The sequence below is a fragment of the Eutrema salsugineum genome, unplaced genomic scaffold (assembly GCF_000478725.1).
Source record: "Eutrema salsugineum unplaced genomic scaffold, Eutsalg1_0 scaffold_8, whole genome shotgun sequence".
NCBI lineage: Eukaryota > Viridiplantae > Streptophyta > Magnoliopsida > Brassicales > Brassicaceae > Eutrema > Eutrema salsugineum.
In genome coordinates, this window is record NW_006256414.1 from 4,803,955 (window position 1) to 4,823,911 (window position 19,957).

General features: G+C 33.7%; 1 protein-coding gene across 1 annotated transcript; it reads left to right on the top strand.

The window, feature by feature from the left end:
- The first annotated feature begins 14,846 nt into the window (after positions 1–14,846).
- LOC18009936 (protein PLANT CADMIUM RESISTANCE 9) lies at positions 14,847–16,326 on the top strand. The gene is made up of 4 exons (XM_006392144.1): positions 14,847–14,940; positions 15,121–15,192; positions 15,647–15,856; positions 16,250–16,326. Exons 1-4 carry the CDS (start codon positions 14,847–14,849, stop codon positions 16,324–16,326), a joined length of 453 nt encoding a protein of 150 aa, XP_006392206.1.
- The last annotated feature ends 3,631 nt before the right edge of the window (positions 16,327–19,957 follow it).

Below are 19,957 nucleotides of genomic sequence, written 5' to 3' on the forward strand. Positions count from 1 at the left end.
GAAAAAGGAAAATCAGAGGCTGACTGGACTGGTAGATACACTCAGCTTGGATCTTGAAGCAGCACAGCGCTTAAGTCAGGAAAGTGCTGGTCTAATCAAGGAGAAACTGGCGCTCGCAAACAAAGCTGAAAATCTGAGACAGCATCTGAAGACAGAGAAGAGGATATCAGAAAATCTGGAATCAGAACTGGATCAACTGAAGAAACAGATTTAGATGTTTGCTGAGACTAAGCAGCTTGACAAGATCCTGAGCTATGGACGGGAATCTAACGTGAAGCATGGACTGGGCTACACAGGATGGGAACAGAGAGACTCAGATGAAATCAAGTTTGTTTCGTCAGGATATGTAAATTGAGAGAGTCAAGGTCTAAGCACGAGAACTCGGAAGGGTAAGGAGTGCTACTTCTGCAGAAAAGTGGGACATATCAAAGCGTACTGCTACAGCCGCTGGAATAAGATAAAGCAACTAAGAAAACAAGGCAATTTCAGCTGGAATGGGCTCAAGAGTCAGATATGGGTAAAGAAGGAAGATCTGAAGTACGAACCCAAGAAGTCAGCAGAAAATCACAAGGTGGGGCCAAGAAGATTCACTGTCCAGGAACCAATGAGAGTTGATCCAATGTTCAGGATGTGGTATGGCTTCAAGTGTAACATGGCACTTGTGGAAAGCGATGAGGATGAGTCAGAGCCCTGGTACTTTGACAGTGGATGCTCACATCACATGATAGGAAAATGAGGCTATCTCCAAAACATCAAGAAGATTAAAGGAGGAAGAGTGACGTTTGGTGATGGACGTGTTGGAGCTATTCAAGGAAATGGCAAGACAAGGGACGAAAAATCAACCTGAGTTACTCAATGTCTACCTCGTTCAAGGACTGAAAGCCAACCTTATTAGCAGAAGTCAGCTATGTGACGAAGGACTCACAATAATTTTCACTAACAAAGCCTGTAGAGCAGTGAACGATGATGGTCAAATCATTCTCACCGGATTCAGATCAGGAAACAACTGCTACATATGGAACAGGTCAGGATCAGTGATGAGCTGTTTCAGTGCTCGTGATGATCTACAGCTGTGGCATCAATGACTTGGACACATGAATATCAGGAATCTCAATGATCTCATCTCCAAGGAAAGCATCAGAGGAGTTCCAAAGATCAAGGGAGGAGACAAATTCGTGTGTGGAGCATGCACTCAGGAAAAGCAGGTCAAGGTCCAACACAAAAGAGTCCATGATGTACAGTCAAAGGCACCTCTTGATCTAGTTCACATGGATCTGATGAGACCGATGCAAATCAGTTCGCAGTTCCTAGAACGCCACAGCAGAATGGTGTGGTAGAAAGGAATAATCGAACGCTTCAAGAAATGGCTCGGGCAATGCTACATGGCAATCAAGTCCCTAAGAAATTCTGGGTTGAGGCAGTCAGTACTGCATGTTACATCATCAATCGGGTGTACATCAGAAAAAGGACATCCAAGACTCTCTATGAATTGTGGAAAGGAAAGACACCTAACGTGAGTTATTTTCATGTTTTTGACTGCAGGTGCTACATCCTGAACGACAAGGACCACCTTGGAAAGTTTGACTCACAAAGTGATGAAGGAATGTTCCTGGGCTACTCAGGACACAGTTCAGCATTCCGAGTTTTCAACACACGGTCAAAGGTTCAGGTGGAGTCAGTCAATATAGTGTTTGACGACTATGCACACATGGAATGGGAGAAACCTGTGATTGGAAGTGACTCAGAGGGTGAGGAAGAGACACATGTGACACAGGCTAACCAGACCGTTTGACAGGAGCCAGTGTCAGATGAATAACCTCAAGGGATACTCAAGGAGATGCAAAGTAGGTCCATCGGAATCATTAATCCTCAGATGTGATCGGTAAGGTGAATGAAGAGAGAAAGACTCGTGGCGTTCAGCTCGACTTCAAAAAGATGGTTGGAAAGTTCTCAAAAATGGTGTTGTACTCATGTTTTGTGTCTGTGGTTGAACCAACAAACCACAAACAGGCACTTGAAGATGAATTTTGGATCATGGCCATGGAACAGGAGCTGGAAAGTTCGTTCGCAATGTGGTAGGGACCAAGTGGAGCAGCACGTGTAGCAATCGGACTAGCTCAAGAGCTGACACGGAGAAGACTTGCAAAGCAATCTATACACGTGGAGGTGAGTTGGTAGCTGAGTTGGAGCTGCATGACGTGCTGGACAAATCAAGAAACGAGAAGCTGACTTGAATAAGAAGCTTGAAGTATCTTGGAGGATTTTTGAAGTAAATTCAAATTTCGTTTATCTTAGGAGAAGATAAGGAAGGTAAAGATTCTCTTGAAGATTTGGAGAAATCGCCAAAGAAAGCCCATGCTAGGGTTAGCCGCAAGTCCTATTATGTATAAATAGGCGTGTGTGAACCTTGTAAGGTTTCAACACAACTGAGAGAATTCTTAGCAAAAGATGAGCGAAATTCTAGTAAGAGTTAGCGAGCTAGAGTGCTAAGAATTTTGGGTGAGAGGTTCTTGAATCACGCATCGATTCAAAAACAGAGAGAGGCTAGTGTAGCAAATCAAGGAATGTCTTGAGTTTGCTCTAAATCGGATTCTGTATACTTGTGAGTTACAAACAGATTTATTAGTAATATATTTTCGTGTAGAGAAAATCCCTGTATTGTGTTCTGTGTTAGCTCTTGCAATTTTAGTTTCTTTGTTTCTTCAAATTTTGTAGTCTTGATAAATTTCCTGTTATTATTCTGACATTTATGATTCAATTTTGTAGTTGTATATCAATTACTAGATTCATACTAATATACAGTATATGTTAACTGACAGTTATATTTTAGTCTGAAACAAATATATTTGTATTTTTTAATAATTTATATCTAAACAAACAAAATTCTGGTTTGAATGTGGTTCATTATTTTTTTTTACTTTATCATGTATATTATTATTTTTTGTAAACAAAATTTAGCATATATTTGGATGGAGTTCAAGCAAGGGGAAGAAAAATTGTGAATACTTTTGAGAGCGTTTCAAACTCTATTCATAGCAATTCAAAAAAAAATGTTGGTCATGTAGCAACAATAGCGTATTTTCTTAACGTGATTGTAAAGAAGTTATTATTGAATGAGAATACACTCAACTTTGGAGTTTTTGACCAAAAGTTCAAGATTAGAGAACTCCGTTAGAAGAAACAAAGTTTTCATGGATTTGAAGAAATTCCAATCAACCTGTTAATGGTATGGCGAAAATACAAATCACACATTATTTTCACTTTTATGTGCTTTTTGTAATATTTGATGACTATGTTAATTTTCAGATATAAATGAAATGCAACTATTAGAATGAAAAAATACCTAAAGTGTAAAAGATCTAGTATCTTACATATTAGTTGCAATATGGAGGATAATGCAAGATTGTTTGATGATTTTAATTTCTTTATTGTTTGAAAATCTTACCATTTGTTTTTAAATCAAAACTTTTGCAATTAATTACAATTTCATAATGTTTATAACGATAAAAAAAAATAAAAAAATATTTTAAAGTTGTCTTAAATGCAAATTTTGTTTATAATTTATTATTTATTTTTTATATTTATTATTTTTATATGTTTTTTAATTTATATGTTTGATTTTGTAAGGTTATTTTTTGTCAACGTAGTCTATCATACTGTTGAAATGAGTCTTACATCTGAATTTTTGTGGTGGTTTCATATGTTTTACACTATTTTTTTTTTGTTTGCTTAAATTGTATATATTATGATGAAACTGTAATGTTATTGAAACGCTTGAGTTTATTTTCCAAACTTCACTAATAATATAAGTGTCATAATTTATGGTGTGATTTATTGGTTTTATTCTAACTTAAAATGTAAAATATATACAATGAAATTAAACATATTAATGTACATAATTGAAAATATATCAATGAAATTAAACATATTAATGTACATATTTATTGCAGAATTAAACACTGAAAATAATAGTTGTACTAACTATTGTTCCTAATTTATGCTGCATCTTTGAGGGAAGGTCTGAAAAATAAGTAACTCACGAAATGGTCTGAGTGAGAAAATGGATAAATACATGTGTCAGATCTTGGAGGATCTCCTGATGTCGAGTTAAGGTATGTGAGACCATTTCTGATCCACCTGAAGATACCCACGCTTGCATCTGCGCATTTACTTGTTGCAGTTACCGTAGCAAATTAGCAATAAGTCGATCCCAGCTTCAAGATCGCTCTCTGCACCGTCTGACTTTGTTAAAGCCTTTGTCAAAACAAGTCTTCGATATGAATGCATCTGCTCGTCAAGCTGAGCTTCAATCTTTCTAGCCTGTGGGATTCGACACAAAGCACCTCCATTTCAGTATCAGAAGGGGTATGCATCTTAACGTTAACAAGAAATGACGAATAAATTCCCCAATTCCATTAGAACCCGTTATATCATAATCATGCTTTAAGAACCCAATTTCAATACAGATTTCAGAGGCAGATTGTGTCCTAGAGATTATCCAACAGCTTCGAATTTAAAAGAAAAATTACCTGTTTCCGTAAAGCATCCCAAGAGCTAGGAACATCCATGGTGTCCACCGATTCAGTAAAAATACTCCTTCTTCGGCTATTCCGACAAGAGACGTTTTTTCCACCCCCCCCCCCCCCCCCCCCCGAATATAAATCAGATGCAAAACATTCCACAGATCAAAGATTATTCCTCCTTCTCCTCCTCCTTGTAACCAAACCTACGACTCCCCAAAAAGATGTGATCCAATATCAAAAGAAGCAAGACGGATCAGATGCCAGCCAGTAACTTACTCCCAGAGTTATAGAAAACAAGCTTGAACGTTCCCACAACTTTCGACTTCTATTGTCTAAGTTAAAACAATGCTCCTACTGGAATCTACAGGTCGTGGAATTTATACAGATACGATATGAACAAACAGATTAAACGTGACGATGGACTATTCCAAAGAAACACTAAATTATCTACAATTATGCGCAGTCACTTAACGAATGAAAATGGTGGGACAGGTGTTCTTATAACAAATGCTGACGTAGCAGAAAGATTATAACAAATGCTGACGTAGCAGAAAGATGAAGATAACTGACTTAAAATCATATATATGATTTATAAATACCTACTCACCTATTATCTCATACTATCATATCATATCTTCACTTTTTTGTTTGTCTTTTTAAAGTTTCAATCGTTTAACAACTTTTTTCCCTTTAACTCACTTTTTTACGATTAACTATATTAAATATAGTTTAAACACATATTTTATTCATTTTTGGGTGAAATTTCTCATATATAATTAATTTATTTTCAAAGTATTTTAATGTCTAAGATAGTTAACCTAAATTTTTGTTTAACCGTTCATAACATATAACTATATATAAATTAAGAAGTGAAAGCTTTTTGTCGATCTCATAAAAAATTAAGTTAACATTCATATTTACCTTTCATATATATTAAGTTTAAACAAAATTAAATTTTATTTATAAAATAATTAATTACGTATAAATATACAATCCACGCATGACATTGACAATCAACTAGTTATTATACTAACAATTTGGTTGGTCTCAAAAGTTTGGTCCCATGGCAAACAAACATGAAAGTCGTGATTGGGTCAAAATGAGAGTAATAAGGAAAAGGGCTGGTGAAACGCCCATTTAACAGATTAAAAGCAGTTTTACCCTGCAATCTGAAGAAAGACACATTATTCTAAAAAGTTAGCATATACCTAAATAAATAAAAAAAATCTTCAAAATCTAAAATTTGTCTCCCAACTAACAAGTCTAGATCCAGCTCCAAGACAGGATTACACTAACTAGCAGAGCCTAGCTGAGCCCAGAAACACTAACTCACTCTACCAAGCTTTTCTTAATTTTGGCTAGCACAGAACCAAGCACATCATAGCTCACTAGCCTTACTACCTCTTTCAACACCAAACTGATCTCGAGGTAACCTTAATCAAGCCGCACAAACTCAACAATTACTTCCAAAAAAGAATAGTCTAGATTAGAGTCGTAACAGCAAATGCCAGAAATAACCAAACCGCATTCATCACTTACCAAAGAACCACAAGAAGATTAGAGCACCTCCATTGGTAAGCACTCTTAAGAGATGCTTAACCAATTTTAAATTAGTATTTTTGAAATATTGTTGTTTAAGCACTCTTTTTATGATGTTTTTTTTCAGGATCCAATGGGAGATGCTTAAAAAAGAATGCTTACGAATTTTTTTTTTTTTTTAGTTTGAATTTGTATTTTTGAAATAATAATTATTTTATTGATTATATTTTTAATTCATTTATTCCTTAAGCATCTTCTAAGCACTCTCCATTGGAGGTGCTCTTAGGGGCAAAGAAGGAATGAAGAGTAACCCTCAATCCGGAGCCATGAACCAGTCAGAAAAAAAGCCAAACTAAATTTCAAATTTCATGACAAACTGAGATTTAACCAAAAATACAGTAAACAGTGTTAGTGCTACTTTGGGAATCCAAACTTAAAAAGTATGCAATCTATTATGAAAGTTTTTTCTCCTCTCCACATCAGCATCATTAAAAAAAATATTTTAAATGTTTATAATTACATTTATTACTTTATTTCAAATGTACACCATTAAAATTTAATACTAATTCTATTATAACCCCAAAAAATTCTAGAACTATATTTTTTCATAACAATTATACAACGTACATATAAACAGTTCAACACAATATAATACTAAAACAAGACTTACAAAATTAGTGACCAGTAAATATCAAGATTATAAAAACGAAAATTAAAAAACCGTTACGAACAAAAAATTCCATTAGGTAAATAGAAACACCAAAGAGGAGAATATATTCAATACTATTAATTAAGGATAAAATGATAATAGTACATTTTGACTAATTAGTCCAAACGTTATAGAGTGGAAAAGGATACTACGGGCTCTACGAAAAAAGGAAGAGCCATCTTTAACAAAATAAAACAATAACTAGAGATTAATCCGCGGTGGAGAAATTTTTTTATCTTCAATTACGTTAAATATTTTTGCAAAAATAATTATTTTATGAAAACAATTATTTTTCAAAACAGTTATTTTGCAAAATATTCATTTTGTGAATTTTATAAAATGAGTTGATTTGTATATAGTCATTTTTATTTTTTGGTTTGAATTGTAAAAAATGAATTAATTCGTATATGAAGTTATTTTATAAGCGGATAATTCAAAATAAGCTGTTTGTTTAACCCGTTAGCATTAGACTAATATATTAGAACATGTGCAATGGGATCTTTAACCGAATCTCTTAAGATTTTTTCTAATAATTTTTTTTTAAAAAAGAGCTTAAACTAAAAGATTTCTTCTAATTAGGAGACATAAGAAACATCTCTCAGAGGACATGTGTCAATATTTTACAGGATCTTCATTTTTCTTCCCTCTCTCCAGCCGACGAGTGCCACATTTTTTTTTTATATTGTGAATTTATTTTTCTTCTATCTCTGGATCTTCTCTCTATAAATTCAATATCATAAAAATAAACAAAAGATCTAAATAGATTTCTCCGTTGCACATGCTCTTATTGAGGACTAATACACAAAATATTATAATATTATAATCATCAAATCTAATTTGTATTGCTTAATAACTGAATTTTATAAACTGATTTTTTATAGTTAATCCATATATGAAGTTATTTTATAAGCGGGTAAAGCAAAATAAGCTATTTGTTTAACCCGTTGATATTAGACTAATATATTATTGATGCTAATACATAAAATATTATAATATTATAATCATCAAATCTAATTTGCATTGCTTAATAACTGAATTTTATAACATATTCACAAATTATAAAAAATCAGTTTTATCTTCTTTAACTATATATGTAAATAAATATAATATTCTTTAAACTTAGGTTTGATATAAAATTAATTAAAATAAAACAAACTATATTTAGTTTCAAAAGACAAATTATAATATTTAGTAGATTAGATATACCATTTTTTTAAAAAATTAATATTTTGAATTCGAGATTTTTTTGGTGGATATTAAAAAATCAGAATCATAATCTATTCATACTTGTTTACTTAACATGTTTGTATTGGATTAAAATATAAAACTAATTATAATATGCACTGTTTAATAACTCTCACTTCACCACAACTTTTTAATTTAAAATCAATTTTCTTTTGTCAAAGTTTCGGTAAAAAGTAACTAAAAAATATTTTGTATATAATCAAGTAAATATAACAAATTATAGTAAAAATATTTCACCATTTTTTTATATCATAACTTTTAGTCTTGATTTTTATTTTATTTAATTGTGGAATTTTTTTATTTTCATGTTTTTAATTAAATATACTTTATGATATCATTTGAAAAAAAAACTACCATATTTTTGAATACAGAAATTAAATAATAAATATACTCTATTAAATGAGAAACAAAGACTTTCCAGATTTTTTTCAATAGATTTGAAAGACAACTATATATTTTTCTATTTTAATTATTTTTTGTTATTTGTAATGGTATATCATGTAATATTTTACAAAATAAAAGTGACTATAGGAAAACGTATATCATAGATCAATTATATTAAGGGTTCAATTAACAATTACTTGTGCTATTAATCTGACGTTTAACATTCTCTTACGTACAAAACAAAACCACTTCAAAAGACAGGAAATATAAATGGAAAAAACACCAAATCACACTTCACAACCAAAAAGCAAACAAAAGAACAATGAACGAAACAAAAACTAAGAACAGCCTCTGAAACTACAGAATCAGGAACGGAGAAAAAACAACAGATCGAAAACACCAAAGAACAAGCAACACGCAAGGGTCAAAAAAGGAGGAAAACACATTTTACAGAACAACCTCTTAGCAATATAATCAGAACAAATAAGTATTCTTACGTGATGAATATCTAAATTTCCACCAGAGTAGAAAAGCCTCAAAGTTAGAGAGAATGTTGTTACGGATATGGATAATATCCTGTTGCTTAGATATCATATCTTGTGTGTATATTCTCTCTACTTGCTCACCAAGTCATATGTAACACTATATATACCCTTCATATGTCAATAATAAACTCACACATTCACCTAAGATTTACATTGTATCAGAGCTAAGGGAAAATATTTCAAAACCCTAAAGATCTGGAAACCTAAAATCAAGTTTTCTTTTTACTCTTCTTCTATCTAACTAACTATCACAATGGGAGATCGTAATGTTGGGATCGTTCCGACTGAGACGATTTCTTCTTCTCCATACTACCTATCCTCATCAGATCATCCTCATCATGTTCTGACTCCTATGCTTCTCAACGGCGATAACTATGAGATGTGGGCCAAGCTTGCTCGAAATAACCTAGTTGCTAAACACAAACTTGGTTTTATCGATGGCTCTCTTTCCAAACCCTCTGCTGAATCAAACGACTACCAACGGTGGATTCAGACAAACTCGATGCTTGTTGGGTGGCTTTATGCAAGCCTTGATCCGAAAGTTCAGAAGGTCATCTCCTTCGTCGACAACGCCAAGGCCTTATGGGACAATCTGAAGACCCGCTACTCCATTGGTAACGCTTCTCGCGTTCATCAAATCAAAGCTGCAATCCTGGCTTGTATGCAAGATGGTCAGGAAGTCGCTGATTATTTTGGCAAACTCAAAGTGATGTGGGATGATCTCGATGATTTCGAGCCTCTTATTGATTGCTGCTGCAGCAACGCTACATGTCCTCAACGCGTGAAGCAAGTACAGCGCCGAGATCTCGAGCGTATTCACCAGTTTCTTATGAGACTAGATGCGTCACGTTTTGGGACTACTCGTACTAATATCTTAAGTCGTCTCAACCGCGACACTGACATGACTCTTGATCAAATTTACTCTGAAGTTATCTTCGAAGAGCGACATCAAACGGTTACTTGATATATCATGGTTTTTATGGTTTTTAACCATGGTATAAGTCCTATTTATAGAGTCTTTTTAGTGTCTTTCGAGTCTTTTGGAGTCTTTTCAGGTCATAGGTACGTTTGGAGCTTAACTGGAGACTTTGGAGCACTTTGGAGCTTAATCAGGATCAAATTTGTCAAGAATGGATTTTGTGCTTTAGTGACGCTCAACACCATAAAGGGTGACGCTCGACACTTGTCAGAGAAATAAGGAAAAGGCGATTTTGTTTCCTATTTGAAGAAGGAGTTGGGCCCAAACGTTTTCAAGGAAGCCCAAGACGTGTCTTAGAGATATATATAGGATTTTTATTCCCTTTTTACGATCACCTTAGATTTTTGAGAGAGAGATACTCTGAGTTTTCGGCTTTTGCGATTTCTAAGCTTTGGGAGACAAGTCTGTACTCTGTTCGTTTAGAGAGAAGACTTCAAACCCCTTTATCTATTTCGATTTAATCTATTGCTTTCTATTCATCACGTTTGTTGTTTCAATAACCATGTCTGAGTAGATCACCTGTTAGGTTTAGGGTTAATTAGGGTTTTCTTTGAATGTGTGATTAACTTGCTAGTTAGGGTTCATATCTATTTGTTCTTCACCTTAGGTTGTTCTTAAAGCTAATTCTAGCTGATCACCTAGAACTTAGATCTTAGGTTGCTTAATTGACACGGAAGTGTAATTGAATAACTGGAAAGAACCTGAGTTGAGCAAAGTAACTATTCGCAAAGGAATTTGGTTTATGAGCTTTGTGAACATATCGAACTTGTGCAATTAAGACTGGTTTAAATCTGTAGGATTTGCAAAGGAATTTGGAATTCTAGGATTTTAACTTAGATAATTCTCACAACGGAAGTTGGTTAATTATAGTTCTGTGTTTTGAGTTCAAGAACCGTGCTTAATAACTGAACCCTGATTAGTTAAGTTGATTTGCATTCACTGATCTCCTGAAAACGCCCTAGACCTATCCTTTATCACATCGAATTTACAACTGTTTTCATCGCTGCTTTATTTATTATTGTCGCATTGCTATTTGTTCTGCATATTTCGGCTTAGCGTAACTCCATCTACATAAGGTTTATTGAGTGATTTCTTGTTTCTGTGGTTCGACCCCTAGATACTACAACTGCACATCTGTGCTCTTGCAGAGTAGCTTAGGGATTAAACTTTGAGCAGATCATTACTCGAAGTAAAGAGGAACGGATTGAAGCTGTTGGATTTGCGATAAAATCCGGTGTTACCGCTATCACAACAGTTACACGAGGGCCTTGTACTCATTGTGGAAGGAGTAACCACTCTGTTGATACCTGTTTTCAACTTCATGGTATACCGGAATGGTACACAGAGAAGCACGGCGAATCTGGAGCTGCTTCTCGATCAGATTCATCTCGAGGTCGAGGACGAGGATCTAACCGAGGTCGTGGACGTGGCCGCTCTTCCTACTGAGCCAACAACGCTCAAGCTGCTACTGAAAACGTCCTTTCTGATCTTCCTGGTGTGTCCAAAGAAACATGGTCCGCCATCGTCAATTTATTGAAGTCTGACACCTCTCAATCTCAAGACAAGCTTTCTGGTAAGAGATTTTGTGTTGAAATTTTACTTGACTCTGGAGCATCTCATCACATGACTGGAGATGAGGAGTTGCTCGTTGATGCCCATGAGATTCCTCGCAGCATCATTGTGCTCGCAAATGGCAAACATACAATTGGTGAACTAATGAAAATATAAAGCACATGAAACTTACAAAAACGTCCATTCTCGATACATGTGTAGCTATCTCAGCTCCAAATTGCCCGACCCGGATTACACAACGTCGAGGTAAATATAGGGGGAACATCGCATTTTAAACCCTGAGAGATGAAAAAGGTAGCACTTCAAATCTCTAAGGATTTACACTAGTATTTTAAACCTTCAAAGAAATTCTTTTAACACTTTAAGGCTTATTTGTTCGTGCCGCTTGTAAACTTGACGGAACAGTAACGGCGGGTTACGGAATAGTTAACTCCGGTTATATTTATTAAAATGTGCATAATTTTAATTATTATTTTAATCAACAACATTGTTATTTTAATACAAATATGAATTAAAAATATGCCAGAGACTAATCTTTAAAGAAATTAGGGTTCGTCAAAGTGAAAAACCCAGAAAATTAAAAAAGAGAAATTGGAGGAAATTGAAGGAAGAGTCGAATGCATTGAAGTCGAAATGGGATAAGGATGGTGTCTTCCTCCCTCTGTTGTTCAATTTCCTACTCATTGTTTGATTTTTGGGTTTGAGATTTTTGATTTCAAACATGAACTTGTCTCTTTAGGGTTTATATAATATCTTCTGGGTTTGGAATTTTCGATTTCGAACATGAATTTGTCCAGACTTAAATTAGTATCAAACTGGAGTTGGATTTTGGGTTTAGAAAGTTTCACATTCGTTATTTGATGTTTGAGGATTCAATTTTGTTACTTTACAGTGATGATTCGACTGTAAAAATCAGAATCCACTATGGTGGATCTATGAAAAACAAAGGTGAAGATTACAACTACAAAGAAGAGCTGGGTTGTAAAATCGTAAAATGGAAAGTCTCAGAGATTACATAGAAGTTGTTTGCTGACTTCTGCAAGTTTGAAGCAATAATGCTTTATGCATCGCTTAGGTTCATATGTTTCAAAGAGGCATGGAAAGAGATGAAGACATATTTGGTCGTAGGGTTTAATTCCCTTGTATTTTATTTTCATTTATTAATATAAAACACTTTTAATTAAACAAATAATTAAAATTAAGTATGTTTTAATAAATATATAACTGAAGTTAGATTCTGTAACCCGCCGTTACAAGCGGCACGAACAAATAAGCCAGAATGAAAGTTTAAAGTGTTAAAATAACTTTTTTGAAGATTTAAAATGCTAATGTAAATCTTTAGAGGTTTGAAGTGCTATTTTTTTATCTCTCAGGGTTTAAAATGCGATTTTCTCTATAGACAAACAAAATTTAAAAAATTCACTATCATTCTCATGTGCACCTAATGAAATAATCATTTAAACAAAAATACGCAGATGAACAAATGAAATTCTGACAAATACGGTGAGCAATTATACTTTCCAAAAAAGAACAAAGGAAACAAAAAGAAAAGCATTTACTAAAAAATGGTGAATAAATTTCAGATATATTGTGAAATTTAACATTTATACAATTAACAATACCAACAATTTGTAGGCAATGGGATAGAAGACACACCCGAATCTTCAACAAGCTATACCGAAAAAATTAACGGAATGATACAATGCCAGTTTTATGACGCATTGGTGTGGAAAAAAAGAGAAAATGGGAACAACAGACCAAAACAAAGTTCCACTATTTACTATATGCTGTCAACAAGTACGAGTCAAATTACCGCCACTAGATGAGAAAATTGTGAGAGATCTCATCACAACAGTGGACACTTACAACAGTTTGGCCAAAGTCTTCAGAAAAGCTAGAGAAAAATATGAAAAAGGGGCTTGCAAGAGTTGAGAATAAGGTTAATCAGCCAAAAGAGAACATTCATCAGTAAGCCAGAATTTTATACTTATCAGATTAAGCCGCGACTGAAAAAAGAGATGACAATTGTTCAATCAAAACGCTTATTGCATCAGTATATTGTCGATGCTTATACATCAATGGAACAAGAACGTTTATGTTGGTATCGCAACAATAAAAAAACATTGAGAGCTGATCTCTACAACAACATCAATGATGCTGTTAATTAGTAGGGGTGACACAGATGCTAAGTGCCTAAGTCGATTGGAAAAAAAAGAATTACCACAATTATGAATGTGGGATTGATGGGGATTTTAGAAGCAAAAGACAATATGTTCACTGAGACCCTGTTAGTAGAAGCGAGCGAGAGCGGATCTGGGATATGTAGAAACAGAAAGACGAAGCTTCATTCCAAAATATGCACTTATTTCTAGCCAGGTAAGGTTCCATTCGATTTCTTCTGGATTGTATGATGGACAAAGCAGCAAGCCTTTCCTTTCTTCAGTCGAAGAGAATTGCCCATAAAAAGAAAACAAACCAAACGAAAGATGAAGAAGTATAACTACTATATTTATGCAATTTCATACATAATTAATTACGTACAAATGTAAGGTAGATAAATTATGGAAGAAAAACTTGGTCATACTGTGTCCAATTAGATTATGGTTGGAAATGCCACAGATATTGACATATAATTGACCTTTTAATCGTCTTAATCAAATGACTTACATTACTTAAGACAGAAAAACATATACTTATTTAATCTTACATTGAAAATTCTGCGTGAATTGTGAGTATGTACTTGTCTTTTGATATCGTTTGAACATTGAAGTTTGGAATACTTCACGTCTGAGAACAGTGAAGAATTATTTGATTTACAAAAAAAAGTGCTTAGTTTTAAAGTAAATATAAAACCATAAACTTAAAAATACCATAAATCAATGACGAGGCAATGTTCAGATAAATGTATGAAATGTTTAAAATTATAAAATACTAGCTATGATCTTTTCAAAAATTAAAAAAATTATAGGTCTGCTCGAATTTATGTTACAGACTTACAGATAACAAAACTCAAAAGAATTATATAAAAGAGAAATAAAATTGATATTTGAATTGGGTTCCATTACTTTTTAAGATTTGCAAATCACTTGGAAAGAACAGTCTTCTCATTTAACAAAAATAAATAAACAGTCTTCTCCTCTGGTACAAGTGACCACGACGTTGCAGTACCTAAAATATTAGTTTTTTTTTTGTGACCAGCAAGATTAGAGTATAAAATTTGGAGTCAATATTCAATATTGAGACCGAACACATAAATCAATTTAAATCAAGGATCTATAAATAGCTACAGATTACTACAAACGATCTAAAAGGCCACTTTCAATAAGTTTTCTCTTTTCAACAAAACAAAAATGGCTGGACATGAAGGCAGAGATGTGAAGAAGATAACTGAAGGTCAATGGACTACCGGTTTATACGATTGTTTCTCCGAAAATATCTCTACATGTAATAATATCGTTTAGCTTTATAACTATTTTCTTAATACAAGCTTAGAAAAAGGGAAAATCGCTTGTAACAATATCGGTGCCACTTTGAAGGTTTTTTATGTGATTTTCTTTAAAAAATTACTCCCTTTAGTCATATAACTATTTTCTTTGGTTTTGCTTGTACTATATTGGTATAAAGGTTGCTTCACATGGTTTTGTCCTTGTGTTGCATTTGGGAGGATCGCTGAGATTCTTGACAAAGGAGAAACAAGTACGTTTCCTTTCATACTATTAGAATCTCACATCGCTAATGAGATGAAATCTTATTATTCATAACTATTACCACTTAAGTATACTGTTTACTATTCCGTATAAATTTTTCTTTTGAAGAAAAGAATTGCAGTTATTTTGTAAATGAGAGTGTGAGAAATATACCCGAAAAAAAGACAATTTTAATGCTATTTTTACAGGGTTGGTAGCATATCACTTTCTAATCGTTCATAATTAATAATACTATAATATATAAATAAATATTTTTTCCAACATAATCTTGTAGATTTCCTCCATACATAGAATATGTTTTAAACATACAGTTCAAATTATGTGATACTAGATACTCACGATGCCTTTATATGTACACATGTGCAATGTATTTGTAATATATTTTATAAACAACTTAACAAGTGTTACCAAGTTGATTAATTAATGGATATGGATTAAAAAAGGCCAAGGACTTGCTGGGTTAATGGTGGTAGCAATGTCTCACATTGGATGTGGATGGTACTATGCTTCAAAATACAGAGCCAAATTGAGGAACCAATACTTCTTACCCGAGGAGCCTTGCTCCGATGGAGCCATCCACTTCTTCTGCTGCTCATGTGCTCTTTCTCAAGAACACCGTGAACTCAAATATCGAGGTCTTGATCCCTCTCTAGGTAACTAATATATATTCTCTTCTCTTTTTAGCAAAGATCTATTTCTAGTTTTAAGCGTACTTATTTGTCACCATTAATATTACTTAACGATAAACAAATTGAGTTTGGGAAGGTTTCTAAGAACATAAATAGATACTAGATATTAAAAAGAGGAAACAATTTTTTTTCTGTTGACAGTTGTTTAAAATCCTTAAATATTTCATTTTTAATGATATGAGCCCCTGAAGTAAAAGAATTTCTGTACTTTACGGAAAAAAAAATTCTGTGATCGCATCCTAAGTTTATTAAAGATTTAAATAGAAATTGAATCTGTAAGAGATAAAATGTTCTCTAGACTATACTTAAATTAGTTCATTCATTGATAAATAAACTATTTTTATTACTTCGGAAAAGGGTGGCAAGGAAACATTGAGAAAGGAAGATCAGATAGCAAAACGCCGCCGTTTGTAGCGTCCAGCATGGACCGGTGAAGAACATTACAAATGAAGGCAAGTAATGCAATTATATGGTAACGTCGATATGTAAATAAATAATGTTTTATATATAAATGGATGCCTAATACCGAGTACATTTTTTTAATGATTTTGTTAGTAAAAACACTTTTAACAAAAGAAAAAAAAAAGAAGAAGAATATCTTCATGTGTGCGAAAGTTAAGTTGTAAGCATGCAAATTTATGAATTTTTGTAATCTTATGATTCAAAAGTATATGTCAAAAGTATTTGTATAAATTTGATCATTGCCTCCATGGCATGATCATAGTTGCCATTGATGTTATTAGAACCTATTCGAATGAATTTGGTGTCTAAAAGTGAAGGGAAAGCCAACAAACCAAAAGAATAAAGAGGATTGAACCAAATACTATTTTGGTCAAGAGTGATGATGGCGAAATACTAAAGAAAGCTGAGAAAACTTACTAATGTATCTGGACGAGCAATCATACCTGCATCGACCATCTGATCATCCATTCGTCAAATGTGCCCATACTCAACCACCTCAAGTGGAACACCATGTTGGACAAGAAAACTTCAATCTTGTTTGAGGAATTATGCATGATGGAGCCCTAGTCGAACCAATTTTATATGAGTCGACCACACCTTACCAACATCGACCATGGGGAGTCACCGGACACGAACTAACATGAAGTACATGACATTTACCGATGACCGACCCAAATGTTCTAAGTAACATTATATGGTCTAAGCCATTTTAGCTCTGGAGTGGACTGAAATTGGAGATAATCGAGACATCTTGTGTTAGGATCGACCACAGTTCATGGGTTCAATCAGAGAAGCGGAGAATGACATACGGAAATTTTTGGTAGGATTTCAGTCCAAACATTAGATTTCAGTCCATAACCGACATCATGTTTCTTTTCAAATATATATTTTCAAAATTTATAAAATTAAAATAGATTTTCTCAGAAAACGAATTAACAATCTAAATTTTTTTTAATAAAACCAACAATGAATTAAGCATGACACAGTCTATCTATTTTATGTTAGACCATATTAAATATATACCGTTGCTTTTATGTTAGACCATATTAATATATACCGTTGCTTTTTAATCATGAGAGACCAAAAAAAAAAAAACCAAACTATAAGGAAAATCAAGGCACATGATCAGTATACCATCACTTATGTGCTACGCGTTGTTTAGACTTCTACCCTTAAAAATCATTAAAATATCATACTTTGCAATAACCAAGTATTAAACTTCAACACATTTACCCTTTGTGGATGATAGTTAATTTTTCTGCAAAGCAACCAAGGAAGAATGTCAAAAAATTAAGGAATATCAGAAGATTTTAACCATATTAAATCAGTATAAAAGAGTAAAAGAGTTTCAGATCAACAAATTAACTTTGACAAATCTTTAATTCAATTCGGTCATACAGTCTCGATAAAAGTATAACACGAACTGAAGAAAATTTTAGGAATCTATCGTAACGGAGGAACGAGATCATATCTTAGAATCCCAGAGAGTCTTGATGGTGAAAAGAGTAAGATTTTTCATTTTGAGGCAAAGCGGCAACACGACCGGATTAATAATTGGATATCATGGTTACTATTAAAAGGGGAACAAGAAGTACTGATTAAATCTGTAACATCAGCAATGCCTACTTTTGTTATGTCATGTTTTCGGTTACCTAAAACAACGATGGCGAAACTAAAAAATGCAGCGGCAAGGTATTGGTGGAGTTCTGATGGTCATAATATAGGATTACACTGGATAGCATGAAATAAGATGTGCAGAAGTAAGAATGAAGGGGGTCTAGGCTTTCGAACGGTGGAAGACTTAAATACGGCACTTTTAGCAAAACAATTATGGCGACTAATTGACAGGCCAAATTCACTCTTTTTGAGGGTCTTGAAGGGACGATATTTTTGGAATACAACTCTCTTGGACCCCATACGCTCATATTCGCCATACTATGTTGGCGGAGTATAATTTCAGCTAGATCTCTGGTTAACAAAGGACTTATCAAAAGAGTTGGGTCGGGTTGTTCTATCGCGGTATGGAACAATCCCTGGATTCCATCTTCTCGCCCGAAATCAGCAAATTGAAAAGGTTTTAATTATTACCCAAATCTCATGGTTAATCATCTGATTGATCAAGAAACAATACGTGGAATCTGGAATTGATAAATGCAATTATTGATCCAGTGGATGTAGAGATTATTCGTGGAATCCCTATTAGTATGACATACAGACCAGATTCTATTGGCTGCCATTTCACCAAATCTGGTAGGTGTACGGTAAAATCAGTGTATCAGACTAAGCAACAATTCTCAGATAGTTTTTCAAAGGTGTTCTATGGCCCAGATATAAAGGCGTTGCAAATGCATACATGGAAACTAGAATGCGCTCCAAAGTTAAGACATTTCATTTGGCAAACATTATCTGGGTGTTTACCAGTGTTGGATAGGATCCGAAAACAGGGTATACAATGTGACACTCAGTGTGCACGATGTGGAGCAGAATATGAAATAATTAATCATGTACTCTTCGAGTGTCCCCCTGCATTACAAACTTGGGCGCTATATTGGATACCAACATTATCTGATGTGCTTTCATTGACATCGGTTTACAGTAATTTCGATTATCTATTTTGGAGATTGCCTAAAGAAAATAAAAATAAACAATTCCCATGGATTTCTTGGTATATCTGGAAAGCAAGAAATGACAAAGTTTACTCTAACCTGGATGATGACCCACAAGTTACCCTGAAAATTGCAGAAACAGAAGTGGTTTTATGGGAGGAGGCCCAAGAATCGGATCAAGATCTAAGTACACAAACCAATGCCATTGGTGCGGGACTAAGACCTATTTTATATGACGGCTGGTAGTATTATATTGATGCGTCTTGGAAAGAAATAAATCTATCAACAAGATTAGGATGGTACTATTTTAAGGAAGAAATTATGGATAAGATAATTGGAGCACGCAATGTGCGGCGGAGTCTCACGCCTCTACATGTGGAGATGGAAGCTCTAATTTGGGTTATGCTTTGTATGCTAGATAAATATTAGACTGTTCGGATCTGGTGAAGATGGTGTCTGCACCTAATGAATGGTCAGCGTTTGCTATACACATGGAGGAGTTCGTGAAGAGTAAGGAGAGATTTGGCTATTTTTCCCTTTTACATGTCCCACACGCGAAGAATACAAAGGCATACACACTAGCAAAAAGTGCTCGGATCTACTTTCAAATTATTAAATATGTAAATTCGGTACCTCCAGTTTGGTCTATAGAACCAAACTAGGTACTTAGGTTATTGACTATATCTATATATATCATACTTTTCAGTATTCCATCATTCATGTATCCCAAAAAAGCAATGTTTTAATTGAATAAATGAAATAAAAATTTTGAAAATATTTGAAAAATATTAAACAGTTGGAATGATTTAAAACTCTTCAACTTTGATTTGAAAATTTTCAAATTTGATTTGATCAGCTGAGCACAAAAATACTATGAATAATTTAACTTTGTTCATTTTCGTATAACTACAATTATTAGTACCATTTTTTAAAAACAAACTAAATTCTATCCTTTGCACACGGAAATAATTTAATATAATCAACTGTTCGTTTATCA